The 25,702-nt window shown below is 39.2% G+C and overlaps 1 protein-coding gene across 13 annotated transcripts in view; it reads left to right on the top strand.

The window, feature by feature from the left end:
* Nucleotides 1–25,702, top strand: part of LOC114871553 (polypyrimidine tract-binding protein 2) — a 248,816-nt gene that overhangs the window by 125,415 nt on the left and 97,699 nt on the right. Inside the window, exon 1 of one of the 13 annotated variants that reach the window (XM_029177606.2) lies at nt 1,457–1,638. The exons of 10 other annotated variants lie outside the window; for them this stretch is intronic. In XM_029177606.2, the coding sequence (XP_029033439.1) occupies nt 1,567–1,638 (72 nt within the window). In that variant the 5' untranslated portion in view covers nt 1,457–1,566. Of the gene's footprint in view, nt 1–1,456; nt 1,639–5,112; nt 5,190–25,702 lie in introns of those variants that run through there. 2 more of the 13 variants (XM_029177613.2, XM_029177605.2) reach the window with 2 other exon arrangements.

The following is a 25,702-nucleotide window of genomic DNA, read 5'->3' as shown; positions in this document are numbered from 1 at the left end:
ATGGAGATTGATTAATTAAATATATTGAAATGGAGAGGTTTTTAATCCCTTGAGGAAGGGACTAGTTGGATGAAATGATGTTTTCGTTTAATCTTCCTAAAGTGATACATATTCTCATCGTTTTATTGCTGTATTATAAAATGCACTTTTAGTGTAATGTGGTATTGGAAGAAATATTTGATACATATATTTTTTTATTGTCAGAAGTCAGATTAAAAAATTACAATTCATATGTATTATTATTCAAAGTTTCCATATATTGAAATAGTAATTTTTAAATGAACAGTGAAATTTAAAAAAATACAATTAAGCCTTTCTCAAAAATCATCAAATGATTGACAAAATTTACATAAAAATAAAAATTAGTTGGTTCGAAGAGAAAAAAGAGAGGGTGTATTGCGAAGATAGCAATTCCAATCCTCGCGAGTACCGGAGGGTTAAAAAAGGGTTAGAAAAGAATCACGTGACCTAAATTCTCCACTAACAGCATTCCAACTAGACGAACTCCTTTTACATTATTTTCCTCTCATTTTTCCTGTTCTCTTTTGTTAAAGAAAAAAAAAAATGAAAGAAAGAAGAAGGGCACGCATGAATCTCGTTTCTTTTCCTTTTATCCGCGTCGCGGGCCTACTTTCGATCTCATTTCCGAGGATCGCCTTCCATCTTGCATTCGCCTGGAACCTTCAACAGCAATTCCCTCGGCAAGAGGTTGGCTGCCGAGACAGAAGGGGTGGTCGAAAGAAAAGGAAGGGGTGTAAATGGGGTGGTATCGTAATGCAGTATTGTGAAGACGTGCCTGCAGGCTCTTTTCCCTTGGCTGAGATGTAGCTACGATATGCAGTTATGCTCGCGAAAAGGAAAAGGGTGCCTCGACAGCGATGGCGACAAACGAGCTTTGAATATTTTTCGTGAAACCTCCATTTCCAATTTTTCTACGGAAGCTTTATATATGTAGAATTTAAAAAAAGAAAGGATCAATAATTTTCTGTATTCCAATGTAACGTAATACTTTTTATTCACGCAAGAGTGTTCTACTATTTTTTCGCTTTAGCGTTGTTTTTGGAGGCCTCTAGGTACTTTCGCGCGGACCTCCAAGAGAGACGATCGGGAAATACGCACGGACCAATCAGAGCCGCGCTCGCACCTGATTGGCGCGGTCCCGACCGCGATTTCGCGAGCGTCCGCTACGCGAAGAAAATAGATAAAAAGATTCAAAAATACTGAATAGCTAACACTCTTCGTTGAAATACAAATTATAGTCGTTGATATGTAATTCTGCGCCTGGGGAATTTCGTTCTAATTGCCTAGCAATAGAGAAGCAGCGGCGAACGTAAACAATCGGATTCGAGTGTTGTGAAGCGGCTTCGAACGGTTGAAAACAGCAGGCCACACGCACCGTACCTCGGTGCTCGACCTTCTCGCTACACATTCCTAGTCTTCGTTCGGCCGTCGTTGAGTTTGGTTGGGTCGTGTACTGCGCTCGAATTTTCGTGCCGCGTTTAATACTTTCTAAGTGTGCCTGTGTATTACGCGTGTGAGTGTGCTTATTGCTGAACATTTTACACCATGATTTTCTACGACCGAGTGGATCTGCCTCAGACAGCCCAGTACCCGTTTCCTTTCCTCAGGTGTAACAAGGTATTTCTCTCTTCTATTTACTTTATTTTGTTAAAGAAATTGAAACTTTAAACTATCGTGGGTTATTGTCTGATATGAGTCCCATGCATATTAGGTTAGGTTAGGTTATGTGATTGAAATACATTTTCAAACAAAAGTTTTGTGTATTATGTAAGCAAATATAATATTTGTCTTATAAAATCATCAATGTAATATATCAAACGCTCAACTAAAAATTGTTTCAATCACATATAACCTAACCTAACCTAATATGCACCTCTATCGTGGCTTAGGAGTACGATAGGATTTATAATTTCTATTTTTAAATTGATAATGTTATTTAACTAAATCTACTTGGGAAAAGAGCAGAAGCTAAACATCAGCTTCTACGAATACAGCACAGAATCTATATTTACAAACTTCCTCTCCATTCTCGTTCTACTTAACTTACACGATTGTCGCTTTTCAAATATTTATTAACCCCTTCAATCGGCAACAACGTTCCATTACCCGTACTGTACAGTGTGCATTTGATAAAAGTGTTCATCGAGTTGCATCAAATTTCCCAAGAAAAACAGGTAGTCGAGTGTCGAAGGTGTATTCGACCGCTACCCTTCCGGGAAATCCATCCCCTTTGCAACGTGGACAGGTAGAGAGAACCTTTCGCGATACGTAAAATGTAAACTCTGCGGGTAACTGTGGACTCTCTTTCTTTCTTTCTCTCTCGAGAGGGAGAGGGAAAAACCGTTGGAAAATTTTCCGGGGGTTCCACGAGCGACTCGAGGCCATCAGCAACGTTGTTCCCGGCTGGAAAGCGTACTCAACCATCCCCTTACGTATCGTGCAGGCAAAGTAATGCCCCAGGTATCTATTGCGGGCATAGTAAATGCTAAAAGAGACCCAGAGAATGTACGTGCACCGCCTATGCTTACCTGCAGGCTACGGGGTTGATGTTTGAAGCGGGGGTAAGTGGCAGAAGTCGTGAGAAAGAGACTGTACAAACGCAGTGGTTCCCATTGCTTAGGGTTCTTACCTGTGAGAGAAGGGAAGCTGGAGATGAAATTGTTTAGGGGGTTGAAGACAGCTGGCAGGGTGAATTTTTCTCTGCCCGTCTTTCCTTCCCTTTTTTGTTAGTGAATTTAGGGTGACTTGGGGTGGTTGCTTTTGGGTAAAACATTTTTATTGTTACTTTATTTGGGCTGAGATTTTCTCTGACTTTTTTTATTCATTTTAATGGCGAAGCAAATCAGGGGTTGGAATAGATTTTCTTTAGGAAATTTTAATTTCTGTGTCAAGCGAAGAAAATCGATTAAAATTTATTCTTGACTCAATTTAAAACACAGAATAAAAGCATCATGAATTATTCAATTGTTCTGATAGCTTCTGGAGGTGCTAAGTTTGGAATTTAGCAGAGTTCAATTGAATTATTCGAATAATTTTCATAAAATTAATTTTAGTGATGTTAAAAATATCATGAGGTTGAAGTAATTTTAGTAAGGAACAATTGAGAATCACTATGTTCCGTGGGATTATTCCGTCGGTCTTAAGAGGTTTTGTGGGAAGGTGATCTTTCCCTTACCTACGCCAAATTCTAAGATTATATCACTGCAAATTGTTCCGTTATTCACGTCAGGTAAAATGCTCGAGTCTTTGTTTTTCAAAATGTATTTCACCAGCTGGGTATGTTAAATAAACGTTTCGTATGCAGTTCGTATATTTTCATTTTATTTTTAGCAACGGTTTGAAAATAAGAATTACAAATATGCATTTATAAAATTAATTTAAAATGTACATTCTCAAAATTATGATTACTGGAATATAAAATTTTTAAAATTACCGTTGAAAATTAATTAAATAAATTAGTGGATCTATATTTTCTCAATAAATATCTTTCAAATAAACCAGTCGAAGATCGATAAAAATTTATAAATGATATTTTATTATAATCGAAAGTTGTGTAAGTCTGCAGTGTAACATTTAGTAGCAGGTATAGGTAGGGTAACGATGTTGTTCATGCATGTTCCCATAATTTATGTTCCTGTAAGACGAGGATTTAAACTAATAACGATTAAGCGAGTTTCCATGGGATTGCATGGGAATGGATTCTCGACTTTACCTGAAAATTTATTGTACCTTCGACGATAGCCTTATGATAGACTCTGAAATTATTACCTATAACATATATTTTAATATGCATAAGGATGAAGCATTGTTCATATCTGATATTAGGTAAAAATTTCCTGAAAAAAGTTGGAAAATTAAATTATAAATATTGTAAATTTTTAGGGGGTGGTGGGTACCCGAAAATTCTAAAAATTGTTTCATTTACTCACCGAAATATATTCCCCTCAAAAACAACATAATAATCAGAAGCTCAGCAAACAACCCCTTCAGCTAATTAATCCTCGTTGTTGTTTCGTTAATCCGGCGTCGCCACGTATCCGGTATTACCCCTCGGTTTAATATCTCATCAAGGGAATGATTTCGTGACGAATATCCCACCCCCCACGGCATCATCCCTCTCATCGATGGTACGACGATGAGAAATACGGTGATTTAGGGGGAATTCGTCAGAGCCGCGAGCCTGTCTAGATCTATTATTGGCGTTGGAACGTAAGTTAGTGGCCGGAGGGGTTGCGAAAGGGGGCCGGAGAAGTGGTAGTAAAGGGGGTGGTTTGCACCGATGGTGTCTGGGGATAACGTAGCGGACGTATTAGGTAATTGTGGGGGGTGAGTCTGAGCCTTGGCGAGGAACGGGTGATTTATATTGCCGGCACGTGACGCCGGATAGAAATGATCGTTAGCCACCTACGTAGGGGTAGTGAAACCCCTTACATGTCTTCTTCTATCTTTGCTTTTGGATTATGGACGGAATTTTTTCAATTGTTTCCTCATTTCATTTTAAATTGCTTCAGATGATACTTTACATCAAAAATCATCGTTAATCATCTTCGTAAGGGTGGTTCAACCCCCCGTGTATTTCAAGGAAAAATTAATTTCACAGGTTGATAAAGGAAAATACAATCGGAAATGGAATTTTTAATCTGATGGTCAAGTAACTTTTTCATCCTGACGTTCTTCTCTTCTGTCCAACGGGTAGGAAGATTGAATTTTCGTCGCTCGAGTATCCCCGGTAAGGGTTTCGCCTGGAATTTAAAAGCTTTCACGGCTGAGAATTCTCATCTCAATAGGGTGACATCTTGACGAGACATTCAGCTTTCGAGATCCGAATTACGGAGACACTCGGCTACCCCTTTCAGGAAACTACCCTCTCCTATCCGTTCTTTTGACGTGCCTACACCGGAACTCCTCACCCTTGATTTATCGTCGTACAGGGTTGTAGGTGATAGGGGGAAAAAAAAAATGGAATTTCGCGGTTGAAGGGTTAAATACACAGAGAAAATTTATTCCAATTCCGAGAAAAGAACATTTATTCTGAATTTATTATTTTAAAATAAATATTCTAACGAATGATTTTCTTTTTTGTTCCAGGTAAGCTTTCAAAGCCTATTCAATGCGCCGTCAATCTAGGGTTAACCTACCCCTGTACCATGGAGAATATAGAGAGCCAGGTATTAAAATTCACGTTGTTCATCCGGAAACTTTCGCAGCGAGAAAATCATCCCTTAACGAGGGGATCCAGAGTCGTAGGTTGCTCGAAGCGCATAACCCTGTAGATAATGAGAGGGATATAGGGGGGGATGGGCGAGAAGGGTGGCGAGAAAGAGGGTAACGGATAGGAACGAAGGGGCACCTGCGGTTTGTCGGTGCGTTACTGCGGTGTACGATGCGGTGTCGAGCCGTCAAGTTCATATTGCTGGTTTCCTGTCATTAACGTGCCTCAGACCCGTGCGCGGACCGTTCCCTGCACACGGTGTGTCATGTGACCCACAAGCTGCTACGAAATATCGAATTTCTCCTGTTCGCGTACACTGATGCATAGTTGCAAATTTCCTCGATATCTTCATCTTTTCAAATTTCATTAACTACAGGGCGTTATTAAATTTTCGGTATAAAGTAGTGGTTTTCGATTGAAAAATTCTATCTAGAAAAGTATGTTCTGTAAATAAGAATTTAAGAGGGATTATGCAATTAATTACATTTTTATTTTTATTTCTAATGGAATAATTGTACGAGAAGAGTAAATTAACAGATAAGCTTCCCTAGGGAAAATGGAGATATAGGGGAAGCAGGAAATCTTGAAATCTTAATTTTGATTTACAAATTTGCAGAACATAAATGTATCATTTTTAGAAAGAATTTTATGTTATTTGGAAAATAATATGAAATACAGAAGTAAATTAGAATTGTGGCTCTCTCCATGGTCCGCCGGAGGGTTGACGGAGAAGCCTATTAAAATTGTTATACCGTATATTCCACGAATTATCCGTGTACCATTAATTATGAACCACTGATATAAAAAACTATTTAAACGCGAAATGAAGGTTAAATTTACATTTTATAAAACTGTGAGCATTCGAGAGGAATTTCAACCGTTAGGGAAGGAATATAATTTTTTGTTGATTGCTCAGAGGAGATTAAACATTACACATCAAACTGAAGTATCCTCCAAGAATTTTAATGTTAAAACAAACACGTTGGCAACAGGAAATGAAATATCTTGTGCTTGATGAAAGAACACCGTGTGTTAAGAAATAATGGGAAACGAAACGGAAATGAAATTCCATTGTGGAGTGTCGTCGACCAGTCCAGCTCGAAGATTTATTATTTTTTACACCGTATATTACCTTATTTCGGCGTCAAAATAAAAACTCACGCTGCGTGAGAGACTTGTGAAATACCACCCTTTACAAACGAGATTGCATTTCGTTCTAGATACAAAATTTTATCAGCAATTTTCATTTTAATTGGAATTGGAAAACGTTGTTATTCCATGTGATAAATATTGTAGAATGAATGAAATTATTATTATTGTAATAGTTCGGTAAAATCAAAATTCAAATTAAGGTAAAACATATGGCAGTGGAATTTGTCAGGGTGCCAACCATAACCACCTCGCTCTCTCGTTTAGAATCCCCTAATATTAATTGCCATAATCTTTAGATCGTGGAATAGCGTAAGTCCTTGCTAAGTGTTCCAGTTTCAATTCGGCTTCCTGTGCAGCCGAAGCGTGACAGCTTGCCTAATTCCTTCACTTCCGGATGAATTTGTCCGGAAATACAAGGTCTCGCGTGCAACCTGTTTCTTAGTTGTATGATTTCCATTCCTTCACTGTTAGGGCTGTCGTGTACTGGAATTGAAATCTAATTCAAATTCCTGAGAACACGTCAAATCTTCCAAAATTAATAAAAATTTCTAACTGTATAGAAAATTTGAAATTCATTAATTTTTCTGTTCGTTTTTATTTTCAAATTTTCCATTTTGTACAAAATCTTTATTCAAAGATTTCTCAAATTTCCCAAAGTTAAACTGTTATAACCAGCAACAAGTGATCCAGTAATTATAAACTTTTATTAATTAATAAAAGTTCCTAACTGTATAGAAAATTTGAAACTCATTAATTTTTCTGTTCCGTTTTTATTTTCAAATTTTCTTCCATTTCATACAAAATTTTATTCGTTCAGAATTTTCATTCAAAGATTTCTCAAATTTCCCAAAGTTAAACTGTTATAACCAGCAACAAGTGATCCAGTTTTGGTGAAAAGAGTGCTTTGAAATTCCACCCTTGATTCTACTTGCCCCAGGGTAATTTTCTTACTGAATACTCTTGAATCTTTTCATACTAACCCTCGTGTAACCATAACAAACGACAGACTTTGTCGAAACGAATCCAGGAACCAGTTGTTCCTTTGAGAATGAAAATCCAGCTGAACTCGAAGTTTCTTTGATAGAAAATCTTTGGGTACTCTCGGATTCCCTGTATCGAGCTGGATATATTCTTTGCTTTCAACCTAGCGCGTTTCATCATGCTGTTTCCTGGTAAATCCTGGAAAGATTATTAAGGGAAGAGGCAAAGTAACCTCTAAGTCTACTTAATGCTCGAGTTCTCCGGCTGTCTGGCGTTTAATTATTCCACGGCATCATACGTTTGCTTAGTTAAACGTCTTTGCTGCTTTATTACAAAAATGAGAGAACCTCGTCTCGGCTCTTGCAAACTCTCGGAGAGAGAGAGAGAGAGATTTTTGGACGTAGTTCTAGATTGCTTTTTGAGATATTTTCAGGTATGTTTGCTTTTAGCGCAATTTTATAATAAATTGTGTTGGTGGTATTTTACCATAAGTCACTTTTAATGTTTAACTGAGAAATGGAAGAATTATGGAAAGGCAAGTTAAGAATTATTTCAGAATCGATCAATTGTCCCAGAGAATTTTCAGGCTACCATTTTTCATCCGAGAAGTCGATCTCGGCTAGAAGGGACGAATGTTGCCTCTCGATCTTCAAGTTTTCCCAATATCCTTCCGCTTTCGCGAGCTTCCTTGAAATCGTTCGACCGAGCGATTTCAAGCTACGAAAAGGGACACGCTCCAAAGCCTTTCGCCTGTTTCTCCGCTGTCACATTAGCTTGACAGTGCACGCCGTTCCGCCATCGTAGACAACCCGGATCACTGAAAATCCCTCTGTTTTTTTCCTATCGTGCGTTTTCATGCCTCGCCTCGTCCTCTTCTTTCATCCATTTCACGCTGGTCGTCGCGAATTTTCGTTACTGTTAGCATTTCAGGATTTAAGGAACGTTCTCTTTGCATCTGGGGAGTTATTGATACGCTAGAACTTCAATTATTTGAGGTTGGTACGTCACTGTGGATGCTACTGATCCCTAGGGATAAATGGAATTTAAGGGATGGAGATTTATACGAAAGTAATATTTATTTTATTGCAAATTTTGGTGGAGAAATGATAGATTTTCTTAGTTTGGGGTCCTCCTTTACTTATACACCTAAATTCCCTAGGAAAAGAGGATCTAGGGAGCACTAGACTCGCGTTATCTAATCTAGACTTAAATCGGAGTATTTGATTTGTGAAAGATTGAAATAAAATTTATTTTATTGCAAATTTTGGTGGAGAAATGGTAGATTTTCTTAGTTTGGGGTCCTCCTTTACTTACACACCTAAATCCCCTAGGAAAAGAGGATCTAGGGAGCACTAGACTCGCGTTATCTAATCTAGACTTAAATCGGAGTATTTGATTTGTGAAAGATTGAAACAAAATTTATTTTATTGCAAATTTTGGAGGAGAAATGATAGATATTCTTAGTTTGGGGTCCTCCTTTACTTATACACCTAAATTCCCTAGGAAAAGAGGATCTAGGGAGCACTAGACTCGCGTTATCTAATCTAGACTTAAATCGGAGTATTTGATTTGTGAAAGATTGAAACAAAATTTATTTTATTGCAAATTTTGGAGGAGAAATGATAGATTTTCTTAGTTTGGGGTCCTCCTTTACTTATACACCTAAATCCCCTAGGAAAAGAGGATCTAGGGAGCACTAGACTCGTATTATCTAATCTAGACTTAACTCGGAGTATTTGACTTGTGGAAGACTGAAATAGAATATAATAATAGTGTCAGTTATGAGTAGAGATGTACGGGTACCCGAAAATTTCTGAATTCGGCAATTCTCTACCCGAATTTTCGGGTACCCGTACATTCCTACTTATGACAGATACCAAATTCTAAAATTGGAAATTGAAGAATCGAATATAAAAGTATTTAAGAAAGCTGCATAACGAGATCGAAGATAATTTTTTTTTTGAAGATTGCGCCCTTCATCCCTGTGAAGTTTTCAATCTTTAATTCGAGGATTAAATTGGAGCAGGAAGGGTGTATAATCAGGCGTGGAGTTTTAAGTCGATGAAGTTCCAAGTCCATTTCCATTCCTTTGGTATTATCGACTCGGATCGAACCAACGAGCGAACCGAGAGTGTTCGCTCGTAATGGAACGACGCTGTTTCAGAACGTTTTATAGAAAGTAAACGGTCGCATTTTCGCGATGACGAGGGAAACACGAAAGCTCGAAGCAGCGAGGAACGACACGTTGCTAAGGGCTTTCGCCTGTTCCACGGCCGTCACGTTATCCTTGATGCTTCCACCTGCTGGAAATCCTTCCTCCTGTCCTTTCCTGATGTTGATTGTTCTGTGAAATGCTTTTAAAGGAGCGTTCTGGATGATCGAAAATAGAAAACTGTTCCTATTGAAAATTTTAAAAAATTATCATAATTATGAACATCAATCAATCAAATCAATCGATGAATTTTCAATGGATATCTCTGGACAAATATTTCAAAAGGCATTGATTTTTAAATGTTGTCTCGAAAACTTGCTTTTTCTGAACAAAATCACCAATAATCAGAAAATTGAATCTCGACCTCGAAACCGTCCATTATTCCCTGGAGAAGAAATTGCAGGTCTGTATTTGCACGTGTGGAGAACCCGTTTGGAAGGTCGTCTGGTTGTGGGCAGGATGTGATTATGGACTTGGCGACCTCATGGTGGCCAACCACCATTGTAAACCGCTTGGAAAGCTTTACCTATGTGTCCACAATGGTCTGACCTTCGTCCTCCTTACACGAAGTTGGGATATTGATCATTGGATGAAAAAGGACGATGCCGCGAAATACAGGGTACTCCATTTTGAATTTGTCTTAAAAATAGGGGAGAAAAATGTGGTACATAAAATGAAATATGTGGAAGCACAAGATGCTATATTTTTGAATGGCGGACCATGGAGAGAGCCCCAATTTCAATTCATTTTATATTTCAAGTTATTTATATTCTTTCAATTTTACATTGTTCCTTTAAAAATTATATTTCTAATATATGAAATTTTTTCAGTCCTGATTAAGGGTTACTTTTAAAATTTAACAAATTTGAGCTTAAAAGTTCGCTGACTTAGCAGAGCTTCGAGTTTTCAGGAGTGAAGTAGAATTATAAATAAATTTCAGATTCATAAATCATACTTAACGAATTACACTCCTTATCTGTTTGAGTAATCTGAAGTACATAAATCTTAATTACTGAAAGTAGATTTCGTTAACTTTGTTCATGTAACTCTTGGCTTCGAAATTAACTATGCTGAAGATCAAGATTTTTGTTTATCCTTGCTAGTTCCCAGATTAAATAGTAGCTTGAAACATTAGTTGTAATCAATGATATTACATTCTGATAATGAAATCCAGTTGGAAAAGTTAGATGCTCCTGATACTCTGAGAACGAAACTCTTGATTAATGAAGATGCATTATTATCACTGAACCTTGCAACGAAAAGTCAAAGATTCTTCGTTCTGCGAATGGATACCATTATGCTAATGGAATTTACACCATCCACCATCAATTTACATTTTGCAATTTTTATGAAACTTAATTTCTTTCGATTTCAATTTTTTGACAAATCGAAAATTCGATTATAAAGGAACGTCGAGTCGAAGGGACGGTCGAAAAAATCTGAGAAGAGAAATATTCCGAAAGCTCTGTTCTCGTCGATGCAAACCGTGTTTACTGGCCGGAAATAAGAGGGTCCTTCTTCCCCTGAATAGATTCGAGGCTCGTTTCGGGAACAGAGAACGTCCTGGTGAGAAATCAAGTTATTTCGGTTGAACGAAAAGCCCTTTTCCTAGAGAAAGAATCCACGAGAAGGTTTCTTGCTGGAGATCGATCGACGTTTCCTTCTCCATTCACGATTTTACGTGTCCTGATTGTAACCCTCTCTAACAGGATTTTATTGTTATTTACTTTTAAAAGAATCAAGTAATTTTTATTTTCATATTGAATTTCGAAGAAATAATATTTTATGAAATTTTCTAATTTCACTTGAAATATCCTGCATATTCGTGTCGTTCGGAATCCACGCAATTTAGTCGTGCAATATCCTATAATGCGTCGCAGAAAGATCAACAGTTGGTGAATCGCAGTGATTGGATGCAAGCAACATCTGTGTTACAGTTTGATTCTACCTTTCCGCGCAAATAAACGGAGCTTCGACGCGAGTTTCCATCGCGAGACTTTGTTGCATTGGGAACGTGGCTTCACGCTTCAGGGAACCGTACACTCGTTGAGAATATTAACCGTATCGATTCTTCGAAAATATACAGATATATTTTCTCGGTTGAAAATGTTCATTTATTAACAGAAAGGATTACGCTTCGGCAAAATAAATAACGAGAGAAAAAGGTACTTTTACGTCGGTGATTTTGATTTTCAAATAAAACTATTGAAAATTCGCTGAGTTGTGTTAATAAAAATTGGCATGATTTTTTAAGAAATGGGCTTTTCATGGTCAGACTTTAAAGATGAAGGCCCGATAGCCTCTCGGGTGCGAAGGAAAGGAAACGAAAGGAACGAGACACGAGAGAGGGTTCTAAAATAGAAAGGAAAGGCACGGGGGACTGTAAAAGGTAGCAAACCGGGAGTGCAACGACCAAGTGCAGACGGCTGTGCAGAAACGTCACGGTGGGGTGAATCCTCGTGCATTCCACTCTGCTTCAAGGTTGAGGTCAAGGCACACCTAACTATTCATTGCCGATCTAGGAATTCGAATAGCTGGTCGAGTTACTTGGAACAGGAATTCAGAATGTACACTCGAGATCAAATTAAGTTTCCTTAGGAATACCCAAAAATAATTCTCCATGGGCATCCCTGGAGCAAATAAGACCCTATTGTTATATATTTTAAAAATTTTATTATATTAGTTTTTCTTCTAAATTATTTTTGATATTAATATCGTCAGAATTAGTAATTCAATCATCAGTTTGATATCAATTTTGAATGATATAATTGGAAATTGGTTATTCGCTAATGGACAGTTGCTTAATTCAGTGTTCAGAGGGTTTGTCCTCGAAACAGAAGGTCTGACTTGGTTCGTCTTTCTCAAACACGAAGAGACGAACTGGTTGCCCTTGTCCTCGCTTTCGAGACGTCTGCATCGTAAATTAATTACAATTCTTATTTTGCTTTTATATTTCTTAACTCCTTCTGCTGGAAACCTTATTAAATTTTCAAAATTTCTGCAATAATATCCATCCAATTTCTTCTTAATGAATGCAAAATTTGCCATTGAATTAGCACCAAATTACACTCGTTAATTATTAAAAATCTCGAATAATTTATCCTCATTTCCACTGGAAATCTGAAGTTCAAATATTCGTCGTCTGTGATCTACCTTCCCATTTGTCAAATTTCACTGATATTTGGCAGGATTTCGAAATTTCCCTACTCGCATGATTTCGTGAAATTCGTAAGGGAGAATCGCAAGAAATTTGTCGAGCAAGCGTCTCGTGATTCCCCATCTCTTTGTGGCTTGGATTCAACAGGTTGCAGCCGTCTAGCTGCGAGACGAAAAGAGGTCGTTCGTCCTTCCTTCCTTCCTGTCTTTCTTCCTTCCTTCCTCTCATCGTCAGCCTTTTTATTCGTTTCTCGTTCCAATTAAGCGCTTCGCGACAATGTGTTTCAAAACGCGGAATACGTGCGAGGAGTCTTTCAGCAACTGGTAAATTTATATTTAATTGTCTGTCTCCAGTCTGTTCACCCTTTGTTCATCCTTAACAATTATTTCTCTTAATAATTTTAGAAAATAATCGCTCGTTTACAGTAAAAATTTTATACCAACGATTAATATTATTCGATTCTGTCGATGTATAGTCGATTCTTTGTCAAGCGAAAGAACAGCCTGGAAAAAGCCGCAGAAACAATCACATCCACTCGGTACGATCGGAATCCAGCTTACAACCCTCAGCGACCACCCTACTGTGCCGAGTCAGAACGAATTGCCTCGATTCTGCCCCTCCGTTAAGCCCGTGGCACCCCTCGTTTCCGGGAACACGAAAACCCATTTAGGGCAAAACACGCGTCACCGTGTCATGGGGTGCAAATCATTATAAAGAGACCAGTGGCCATTGACGATAACGCCGGTAACGTGCGCCCTCGTTGAAACGAGTTTACGGTCACCGTGTATGTGCAACGCTAGTCGAGACTTCCATTGGCCATCATGGTTAACTATGATTAACTGAGCTTAGGCTAGATAGGTTGGACGCATAGGGTGCGTCATTAGAAGCATTAGATAGGTTGGACGCACAGGGTGCGTCATTAGGAGTATCAGATATCTTGGACGCATAGGGTGCGTCATTGGGAGCCTTGGATATTTTAGACGCACAGGGTGTGTCATTGGGAGCCTTGGATATTTTAGACGCACAGGGTGCGTCATTGGTAGCCTTAGATAGGCTGGACGCATAGGGTGCGTCATTTGGAGCATTAGATATCTCAGACGCATAGGGTGCGGCATTGGGAGCCTAGGATATTTTAGACGCACATGGTGCGTCATCGGGAGCACCTGATATCTCAGACGCATAAGGTGCGTCATAACTTGTATTGTCCAAATCCCCACATAAAAATGCTTTTCTTTGAAAATAGAAAAAAGGGAATCGGTGTAAGAAAGAAAGAGCTGATTTCTGGCCGAGAAGAGCGACGATGCGAAAGAAAAGCGAGGGGGGTCAGACGAGTAATTGCCATCGGCCAAGGCTGATCGAAGGTCGTGGTTGCAATTTAGACGGATTTATGGTACCCCTGGTATCCTTAACTCAGCCCCGTTCCCCGAGGCCTCGAATTTTCCGAGCTGTTTCCCGGAAAACTTCGCTGTCATGCTCGATCGTGCCGCTTCACGGTTTACTGGACTGGCCCGGTGTCGGCTCCTCGGAGGATTGCTGAAATTTCGCCTCGTAAATCACGGAGGTAACGTTCGCTTTTTGATGTTCACCGCGGTAGATCGATCAGGGTGGGAGCGCTCTCCTTTTTTTTTTCCAAGCCCGTTCCGTCGAATGTGGTTCAAGGACTCGGGCGACGAAACGGGGTCAGGAGAATTTGTTCCCGCGGTCCGAGGATGATTCTTTCGGATCTTTCGAATTTTTCCACTTTCTAGCTCGATCGAGTGACTATTGCAACCCGGATACTGTTGTTTAATTGGATCGAACAGGGAGAGCCGGGAGCTGTTTGAATGAGGACCGACAAGATTGACGGATAACCGTGGCATGGAATTGACACGGGAAATCGATAGGCGAGGCTTAAAGACGAACATCGATGCTCAGAGTTTAGTAATCGATCTAGAAATAGAATATCTCGATACTGTTGGTTCCAAACTTTAATCCACAGTCTCCCACATTTCTCCTTTTTTCTTCGAGTTCTCGGTGGAAGGAAGTCGCGAGGTATGAAACGTAACGCCGTCGTTTACTCTCGGCACAAACAGTTTCCACTTTTCCGCGAGAAATTCGCGGCATTATCATGAGCAAATTTGACTTTCCTCCTCCGTATCTCCGCATCCGTGGCAGCAAGTTCGAAGCATGCGGCAGCGGTTGCCGGCTCCCAGGGGCAGAGAGCACCGCTCAGCGCCCTCTTTCCAACTTCCGCTCGCGAACCGCTTCGGGATTGACTATGCATCAGTCGAATTCCGCTGGCACGTTCCGGCCACGCTCGAATTCCGTTGCATCCGGCTGGAAAAGTGGAATCGAAGATGCCAGCAGCTGCTTCTCTCTCATTGTTTCACTTTATTCCTTCCACCTGGCTCCCATTGCGATTTTATTTATGCCGCTGTTGAATTTATTTATTTTTATTTTTTATTTTTTCAAATATTCCGTACATTTTTCCACTTTTGTCCAGACACGTTGGAAACGAATTTATGAATTGATTTCGATGGAAATTAAAGCGTCGATGGAAGTGCAATTAAACACATCGATTTTACTAATTTCGTTACGGCTGACCGGTCGTGAATGTTTATTAATTGTCGTTTCCGTTTCGCCTTTCACGATAAACATCCGTGTAATTAAGCTTGTCGCGTTTCGGGTTGATTCGTTTAAACGGAAAGTTGTTTTTTCCAGTTTCCGTCTCGTTTGCTACCTGCTCGAAAGTTAGTTCCCCTGGTGAAATTTCCAAAATTTTCTCGTACAACTCGTGAACGCTGAATATCGATTCAAAATTACCTCGTGTTCTGTTTTCCTCCCCAAACCGGAGAAATTTAATTACCAGTTACGATTGCTTTTTTCTCTGCGAAATTGAACAGCGTTCCTTTTTTCTTTATTTGCGAGAGTTGCAATAATTTATTTGTCGTTTCATGAATTGAATGGGGCAAATAAATAATTTTTTGCGATTTTTATAACTATAAACGCTGCGTTTCCGGTTGGTCGGGGCCACGACGTCGGCCATCTAATCGAGATATCAGGATTCGCACGGTCCACGGACCTTCGACTTCCGGGACAGCGGTAGGACGTGCAAACGAGCAAAGAAATCCGTGGTGCGTAAATTTCGAAAGCGTCGGGACGCTTTTCCACGGTTAAGGGGATATTCCCGAGGCGTTGAGTTTCTTGAATTTTTCCTGGAGAAAAGAATAACTGTTGGAGGAAAGCATCTGTCGTCCAAGAGGGAACAGGGAAAAAAACTTGCAATATTTTTATCGAATTTTTTCTTTATTTCTATAAATATCAAAGAGTTAAAGAGAATTAATTAAATTTTCCATCTTCTTTTGCCGAAGATTAACATCGACAAACGATAAAACATTGACGCGAGGTATATCTGGACATTCGTTTCGCCCTCGAAGGGATAATTCGAGGCGATACACGGCGCCATGGAAGTCGGTCTAATCTCCCGGAAACAGCCACGAAGAGAAATTTCTCTCGTTTGGTGGGGTCACGCAGAGCTAGCAGCAATTTCGTGAATGGTCCGTGGCACAGCCTTTTTAAACATTAATCCCACCGCAATTGCATTTTTCGCCGGGCTTCCTTGCCGATCCTTTAGCCGAGGATTCGCCGTGGAAACGCGATTAGGTCGCCTCCAGTGGTTCCCAGCCGTGTGCCATCGAAGAAACCCCCGTACACCCTGGGGATGAAACCCCTCGAACGTGTTCAATTTCCTGCGTGAGCGAGGGAGATTCTCGATGATCCTCGGCGTACACTGGGATGATTTTTTCTTCTTTCCTTGAAAAAGTTTCAATAGGGATTGGACAGGGTCGAATATGCTTTTCTTCTGTGAAAAGTTTCTGCTTTATGGGGATGATTAAAGTTGCCAGAGGCTGAAGACCTTCTACTGGTCAGTAGGATCGACGTCCACCATATTCTGATCTGATGTTATTAACCTTTGCTGAAGTCAGCTCTCATTTCGATAAGTAATTAATGAAGACTAAAGAACTGCTGATTCTAATTTAAACTTCTCTTAAGGTACGGAAAGTTGAAATCTTATCAAGTAGCGATGATGTTTGGAAGTGTTTAATACTGAGTCGAAAATTTGATGGTGAAAATTAAGGAAGAAGTCTCTCACGGGTGCAGAAGTTTCATCCAAGGGACGAGATCTTCCCCCTGAAACCATCGTGCATCCCTCGGGGCCGGTCTCGCGTGAGGGGATGAAAACTCCGGAGACGATATTAATACGAGCTTTCTACGTGACGCATGGTCTAATTTCCTGAAAGTCCATTAGAGGAATCATGAGTGGTCCCGGGGTGTCTGAGAAACTGCCCTTTCGAGGAAGATGTAAATGGTTGAAAGGACGGGGGATGTTTATAGATTCAGGAAGGGATCGCTCTCTCCCTCTGTTACACCTGGGAACTTTATGAAAAAATGATGAACTTGTTAGTTTTAGAAAGGTTTTGTTTAAAAATACATTTTTACACTGGTTCATTGATATTCACTGCAGTTTACTTGCATCTGAATGACAATCGCAGGGTCAGCCGAACGATCACTGGATCCATCGCCGTAATCTTCCGACGGTGAATATAAACCGGCGTGCAGAAACGTCGCATTGTTTCGAGGCTCAGTCATTAACCCTCTCGCTGGAACTTCCAGTTTGAACAACAGAGAGTCATTATCGACTCTCTGTCCACTCTCGTCCTTCCTCTTGTTTCAACAACCTCGTAAACTGATGTGTCTCTCGAAATGACGTCTGTCGAGCTAGCCTCCCCCACCTTGCAAAAATAAAAAAAAAAAACACTGAGAAGCCCTCCCACTGAAATGTTTAAATTCCTGTTTAGTTTGACGAGCTCAAAATTTTTAATTTGCGGAATATGAAAGCTCATAAATAGCTCATCATTTCCGTGTGTTTTTTTATTTTTGCAAGGTGACCGATTTTTCCCTCCTGAAATCAGGATTCATTTTCAATTTTAATGTTAATCCAGGAATCATTTTATCTAACAATTTCATTTTTCTTTCTGTTGCAGGTAAGCATTCCATATTTTCAAAGGAGCCTAATTAGCCTTTTGGTAAGTGAAATTGAATTTTTTAAAGAGATAATTTCTAAATTCGAAATAGTCAGTTGGAACGTTTCGTAGTTTTATCTGCTCCGAAGGTAGCAGGATTTTCGTCATTACTTTACTGTAATAAAATATTCTGTTTACGAGAGGATATACATTTCTTACGAGCTCTCGGGTTACTCTGTATTAACGGTGGATGTAATATTACGTAAATCCTAGCCAAGGTTTACACTATATCCTGGAAATTTCTCTATTTCCTTCATTTTCACTCGCACGTTCTCCCTCAAAGTCGTAATAATTATTAGTCGAAACTGTGCGGGTTGTTTGTTCATGTTGAAAATTCGGATTGAAGGAAAATTGAAATGAAATTCATAAATAATAATTCTCGAGCACTGCTAATTAAGGTTTGCTAATTCTGTAATACTTGTTTATAATGACTTTGTTAAAATTGAAGTTATTATCATTGAGGAAAAATAATATCCTCTTCGAGTTGCTTTCAAAAATTAATTCGAATAATTATTCATGCTAATTAGCAATTTTACAAGTGGACTGTAAATATTTATGCATTTATAATGTGTAAGAGGGTATAAAAATACGTTAATTATGGGAAAACGAGATAAATTATTCAAAGTCTATAAAATATGCAAATGTGAGATAATATTTTATAATAACGTACACATTTTGCATAAACATCTGGAGTGTGCTTGTAATACATTCGTGCCAGATATTGTTTGATATTCGAATTTTTGAGAAAATCAATTTTGAGAATTCAGGAATCCATGAAATTAATTAGAAATGACAGACGTTTAAACAACTCTTGTTATACATAATTATTTCCTTTGCGTTTGAAGGTAATATCGTTCTAGTAATCTACTGTCGTACTTATCTGTTCGAATTGCCAGTATCTCTGAAACCATCACAATAGGATGACACAGACATGCATTTGTCATGTGCAACAAGAAAGCAAATATTTCCATCAATTTGTAATTGTAATGAAATGAATGCATAATTCAAGTATATTACATTATCCCGATTTGTACCAAGCAACGGCAACATTTGCAAAGATCAACAATTCACTTGTACCATCCTTCAGATTTTAATAAGCTGAATATAATTTAGCTAATATTATACAAAATATTTGAAAGAACTTGGTGAAACTTTTAACATGGATTTTAACCCTTCAGCCATTTGTCATAAATAATCCAAGTGGCTGAAAATACATAAATAAAATTCTAAAAATTTCACTTATTTCGCCCCCTGGCTAAAGGACGCTAGATCCGTCCCTGGGAACAATGGGGTCGTAGATGGTGTAAACCTGGTGTCCAAGCCTCGAGTGGACACGGTGTCTCCTCTCTTATTTCCTGTCCAGCGGAAGTGACGGTTGTTGTGTGCGTGCGTTGCTCAAGCCCCGAGGGGCAGGGGTCGGTTTTAATTAGAGAGGCTGCAGATCCCAGGCTACAGGACCGAAACAGGCTCTTCGATTAAATTATTAATTAACGTTCTCGTGGAAATACCACATCACACACGACTGGTGGGGCCCCACGGCGATACATGGGAAAATGGCGAGGATGGAAAGGGTACAAAGAGAGACAGCCCCACAGGCATCGATGATGGGGGTGGAAGATAGGGGTGAGACGAAGGGATTTTACGCGTGTGCTAACCATGGATCCAGGTAATCTGTAGCATGCTGCATTCACTGGCCAGCTATGACGATGGAAAGTGTATTATGGTGGCTTGATACACGATGCTTTCAGCTATTCAACGATCTCTATGCCTGGCCTGTATCGATCCTGAAAGGCAATCGATCTCTACAGAGCCATATCTTTAAAGTGAAACAAGGTTTTTCGGTCCTTTCAATCGATCAACTTTGTTTATTGTATAGAAAACAGTGATAAAATTATTCCAATGAAGTGGTCTGATATAACTTTACTTTGGGGCACACAAAATTATTGTCTATTTTCCATATATTTTAATAGTATTTGATAGTAAAGTTCGAAAATACAAGTTTAAACTCTAGGAATCCATCCGTTCAGAAGTTATACGTATATAAAACTCAATGTTTTTATTATATTTTGAGGTTAGTTCGACGCCATGTTGGTTTCTACCCATAATTCTTCCAGTGAGCACATAGGTGGCGCCCATTTTGGCGGGATAACCTCAAATGTACTTATTCGACTCCATTTTGATGCTCGTCGTTGTGGACCAATCAGATGATCGATAGAAGTCAATATGGCGTCAACCTAACCTCAAAAACACGCTAAAAACGTTCAGTTTTTCATTCCTACAATTGAAACTAGAATTTTTAAACCTTTTTCGTCGAATATTCTTAAAGTACATATTAAAAAGAGCTTGTCACGAGTTTAAACATTTATTGATCACTGTTCACTACTCGGTCTGGCATGCACGTAAGCAATTCTCAGTGGTAAACAAATCATAGTAGATACACCGAGTCAGAAACAAAGGGAAAACAAGGGTCAGAAGGGGACACGGATTAACCAGGACAAGGTACACCCTTTGTCCTTCAACCGAAATAATCTCACGTGGTTTCAGTTAATTCGAGGCGAGTAAACGCGAATTTCTAGCCACCGATTTGGCTTCCCTCTGACGCCCAGAGGTTGGCTGGATATTAAGCGTTAATCGTACAACGAAATTTACTTAGAAATACGAGGAGAGGGTTGAACATCGGCGGGGAAAGGCCGTTGGAGGGATAGGGAAAGAACGAATGGTGGAAACTAGCCGGGAAACTAGCTCGACAGCTTAAAGGAGAAACGTCTGCTCCGCTGTTAAACTTTCCTACCCTTGATTGGACATTTATGACGGCGTGCTCGTAAACGACGGTTAGGGACGTTAATTAGCATTTATCGCCGCTTAAGTTGCCCGACTGACGCACTTCTCTCTGCAGTTCTTGTTTTTCTGCTTTTCCCCATGTTTGGGTTTTATTTTACTTGATTCACTTGAAAGTTTAGACGTTAGATTTTTATCAAATACTTTCTTTATTTAATAAAATTGAACAGTTGCATCTTTGATCGAAAGAGGTCACGTTTTGTCCTTAAGGGATGCGGAATTTTAAGGTTCCATTCCCACGGATAAATAACGAGAGAAATGAAAAATTGACGAGTGTTTCACGAATGCGGTTCGCGTTTCACCAGAAAAATGGAAAATATATCACGACTGTACAGGGCGACGACATCTGTTCGCCACCCCTGACATGGATCACCAACCCCTGCCTCGTTCTTTCCCCTTTCCATTTAGTCTGCTCTGACCGACACCCTTGGGATCCTCAAACTTGCCGACGTCCAACAAGACGTCTCACTGAAGTTCGAAGAAACTTGGTTTACCCTTATATTTTTAACAAATACCACCGACAGCAAAAGTGAACCCGTGTCGCCATAAAATTGTAGGATATTTTTTGCTTATTTTCAAAGAAAGAATTTGTAAATATTGATTTCAGGGAAACTGAGACAGGCAATTCACGTATAATAAAAGGTAAAAAAGTGTCCGAACGATCGGTACCATTATGATAAATTCGAGGAGCGAAAACGTGCGTTGGGTTAGGCCACACGAGTCGGTTTATTACGTCTGCTCGTGAAAAATGATGGGAAACAAGGGAAGGAAAAAAAAAAGAAACAGACGTTCAGATCAATGTGAAACAAAAGTATCGCGAAAGTGAACTGTGTTCTCGAAGGGTTGGGGGGTGGTACTCGTGGAAATTTAATACTTCTTCTTTTTCCCTCGCTGGACCGAGTTCGCCCGATTTCGGGGATGATTGATCGCGAATTTTCCTTCCTTTTTCCCTCTGAATCTCGTGCCCGTGAAAAATTAATGTATCGCGCGTAAAAACACACTTTCGTTACTTTTATTTCCTGCCCAAAAATTCCATTAAAATGTGCCACATAAAACGTCCTCGTGTGATACCTATCAACGCGTCACATAAAGGGGATGGTTTCCAGTTTCATCGAGGTAGAAATCATTTTCATAAGAATCCATTTTTCATATTACGAATTCTGCTCCGACTATACCGAAATCATAACCACCGTGAAAATAGACTAAGAGCAACGATAAGGTAGGCAAATCGTGGATCCATAGTTGTCCAATCATGGCAGACGATCAACCGGAACTCCCGTCAGTCACTCAATGTCCGCGCGTGCATACGGTCACACGTGTCCCCATCGATCAGCACACGCATCGGCACTTAGCTTGGCGTGCGACACGCCACACCGTGAACAATGAAGCTCTGTATCTGGGCCGTAACTGGTATACGAAGGGTGGAGGAGACGCGGATGACTTCGACATAGTCAATAACGTTCGCCACGCAGATAAACGGTAAGAATAAACGCAGAACCATAAAGAGAGTGCGAGAAGGGAGAATGGAACGATAGGGGCCAGGAAATCGACTTACAGAGACCCGATACCCGGTGAGATGCAGGAGAAATGTAGGTGGCCGGGTTTAATTAAACCCTAAGGAAGTCAGTCGTCTCTCCCTGGGTGAGACAAGTATATCTGAGACCCACGATGATGTAGAACTTAAGAATTTTAATAAATTAATAATTTATGTAAATTAGAATTGATTTGTCTATAGGGTGGTCCATAACAGCTGACATTAACTTATGCATGACATCATAAGATGTCATGGCGGAGTCGTAATAGCGAAAGGGTTAGGCTAGTAATGGAATAAAAAAATTCTGTTGTCCGTTCCGCCAATCGTCTCCGTAACGTAGCCAGTGAAACAAGGTAGGGGTGTGAACGCCTGACTTACCCTTGCACAGCCACCCCCTGATCCCGTGCAACGTGCCGTGTTTCACACGACCACCAACGATGCCCATTGTGCTCCACTATTACCCTCCTCCTCGTCCCCATTCTGCTTAGCCCGAGACAATTCCGATAACGAGCTTTTACCCAGTTTCGATTAGAACTGGCTAATGCTGAGGGGTAACGTCTCTGTCTCCCTTGGTTCTATTATCTTGTCTAGGTTCGTTCATTTAATAAGATGTTGCAATTAAAACGTTCCAGGGAAAATGTGTTAGCAAGTTTTAAGACGAGCTGTGTACTGAACCGATGAGACGAAAATTTTGAATTGATATTTCAGTTTCCTTCTGATGATTTTATCATTTAATGCTTCAGTTTATTATTAACTATACAAACAATATTTCTTCCCCCAACTGTACAGACTGTATTTCTTCCATCAACTATACATTGGTGTACAGTGATTTTAAAAAGTTTAATACAATTTAAATAATTTTTCATTGATTGTTACGATTAAGAAGCGTCTAAAACGTGGAAATAAATAAGACACCAAATATCGTATAATAATTCATACGATTCGCATCCGACGGTTTTCGACGTCAGTTGTGGGTTACGCGGGGGTGGCGAGGGTTGAAATTACACGTTTCACGATAACGTCATTAATCATTCTGTTTCGAATGTTCAACGCGTAAATAGAGGATCGTTTTGAAGCGAGGACCGTTTCTCCGCGCGGATTATCTGGCGTCCATGTGAAACGAGCTGGCCGCATTTTGTAAGCGTGCATGAAATATTGAACCTGTTAGCCCGTGGCAATATATCATTTTAATATCGTTGTAATCAATAGTGTTGCCAGTTCAGTTAATTAAACTGTCTTTTCGTACTATCCTGTCGAATCTTTGCGATTTCTTCTTTGATTCGAAAAAATACTGAAACTGTTTGGAACTGTACAAGTGTCATCCAAGAACTACTAATAACAAAATCATTTTTTTGTTTTTTAAATAATGACATTTGGGGGTTAAAAATACCCTTGTGTTAGTAGAAAATAAATCTTGTATTCAATCTGGAGTAATTAGTAATTAAACAAGAAGAGTAATAAATTATATGAAGTATATTATTACTGACAGTAATCGGTGGTAGCTGATTCATGTCGTGAAATTACAGTAAATTACAAATTGATGTGCTTATAATGGGTCTATAATGTGATTTAAATTGATTTTTGTCTGGCTAGATTCATGTTACGAGTCACTCTAGGATTAAAGTATATCTTCGTAAAGAAAGATGGTACATAACCCTTTCATTAAAATTTTTATTACAAAATTGTTGGTTATCATAAAATGGATCAGATTGAAATTCGTCTATTGTTCGCTTTTGAATATTTATAAAAAGCACCGTTAATTAACACATAACGTGTTCTTTAATTAATTTAAAATGAAATATATAATTTCGAAAAAGATTTAATTAATGAGTATTTGAATGATTTTGAAATAAATTGTAATGAAAGGTTTCTGGCAAAGGTAAATAAATTAGTCATTCAATCTGCAGAAATCTAATACCTGTATCTCGTCTGATAATGCTTTGACTCGTTTCCCTTTAATCCAGCGCGCCGTGCCTGACCAGACACTGACTATTCTACTTGATACTTTAATGAATACAACAACCTGTTCACGTGGCGTGTTTCAGTGGTTAAAAATAGCGAATTAAACACTTATTTAAACACGATCGATCACATTATCAGTTGTTAATAATAGGAAACAAATACAATATTAAATTAAAATTGGGGTTCTCTCCCTGGTCCGCCATCCGATTATAACGTAGTACAGTGTCATTATTTTTCTTCGCAAAGAAATGGTATTGGTATCGACGGAAACAGAAAAGATTGCCCTTTAAAATAATCATCGTTGCATGTCGATACGACTTCCGGTTGCCGAGATACCGTCGTTTAAATAGAAGGCTCATTTGTGACGTCTCCCTATTTCGGTCTCACTCCGGTATTGACCTATCACAAGCGGGTCACGTGCTTGCTGGTTAGTGATAGATGCTGACTCAGTGCTTTTTTTACTAGTACTACTAGTGACGTAAGCGTTACTAGAGAAAAAAAAAACTAGGTCAGCGTATTTCCTGAAATTTCAACCGCTATTAAGCAGCATCCTCAACGTCTTGAGCGTTGAAATTTGAGACTTCATATCTCGGAAACTAATTGTGATACTCAGATGAAACGAAATGCATCATTTAGAGCATAGTTTTCTCTATCTTTTGAGTACATTTGCAAAAAAACTGTTCTCAAATTTTTGTAAGAAAATTAGTTCAGAATCTTTAGAAACCTGATTAATTTTTTAATGAAAGGAACTCATTAATTCTTTGCTAATTATGTACTAATTTTCCTGTGTTTAAAACACACTTACCGGTACAAAAAAATCAAATCGATCGTTCAATCACACGTACTAAACTTTGCGGTTTCCAACTTTTTCCCCAAACGTCTCTCTTTCGAGTAAAAGAAGAAAAAAAAAAACTGGTCGGCTGTTAATGAAACGATCAGTGAAGCAGAAACTTTCCAGCAACTGGAAGCGACAGTCCCCGGAAGGTGTGCGTAATCAAAACCAGCCGGAAACTTATCGAATCGTGAGAAAAAGTTGAAAGTACTGCTTTGAACTAATGGAAGCCATTAGTAGTTGCCGGTAGCTGTAATTTAATCACAAAGAATAAATTATTCGATAAACAAACTTACAACTGGAAAAAAGTACATAAGAAGAATTTTCGAAGAACGAAAATATTACAAGTATTTAATATATTTTATTTGTAGAATTTTCATTTCATTTTGTACAAATGAAACATTAATATAAAAATATTTTAAGGCGATACAGTTCATAAAATACAAACAATTAATATGGAAATGAAGAAAATTTCAAAGAAGTTCCAATAAAAGGCTAAAATCTGCCCAAAGGGTAGGGCAAAAAATGGTGAAACAGAAAAATGGAGAATAGCCAGAGGTTCCTTCGTTGGATGGACACGCATCGTAAAAGGTGAACGTGGAAAATAGCCGACAAAACGAGCACTCTGCTACCCAGAGAGAAAAAAGGGGGTGGGTTTGGTACAAAGGGGTGGCGCGTGCGAGGGTATTAAGCGGGAAACGCGATGGACGCTCGTGTGCCACGAAAGGGGATGCAAAA

The sequence above is a fragment of the Osmia bicornis genome, chromosome 16 (assembly GCF_907164935.1).
Source record: "Osmia bicornis bicornis chromosome 16, iOsmBic2.1, whole genome shotgun sequence".
Taxonomy (NCBI): domain Eukaryota; kingdom Metazoa; phylum Arthropoda; class Insecta; order Hymenoptera; family Megachilidae; genus Osmia; species Osmia bicornis.
Note: the sequence above shows the minus strand (reverse complement) of the source record. Positions and strands in the feature narration are given on the sequence as shown.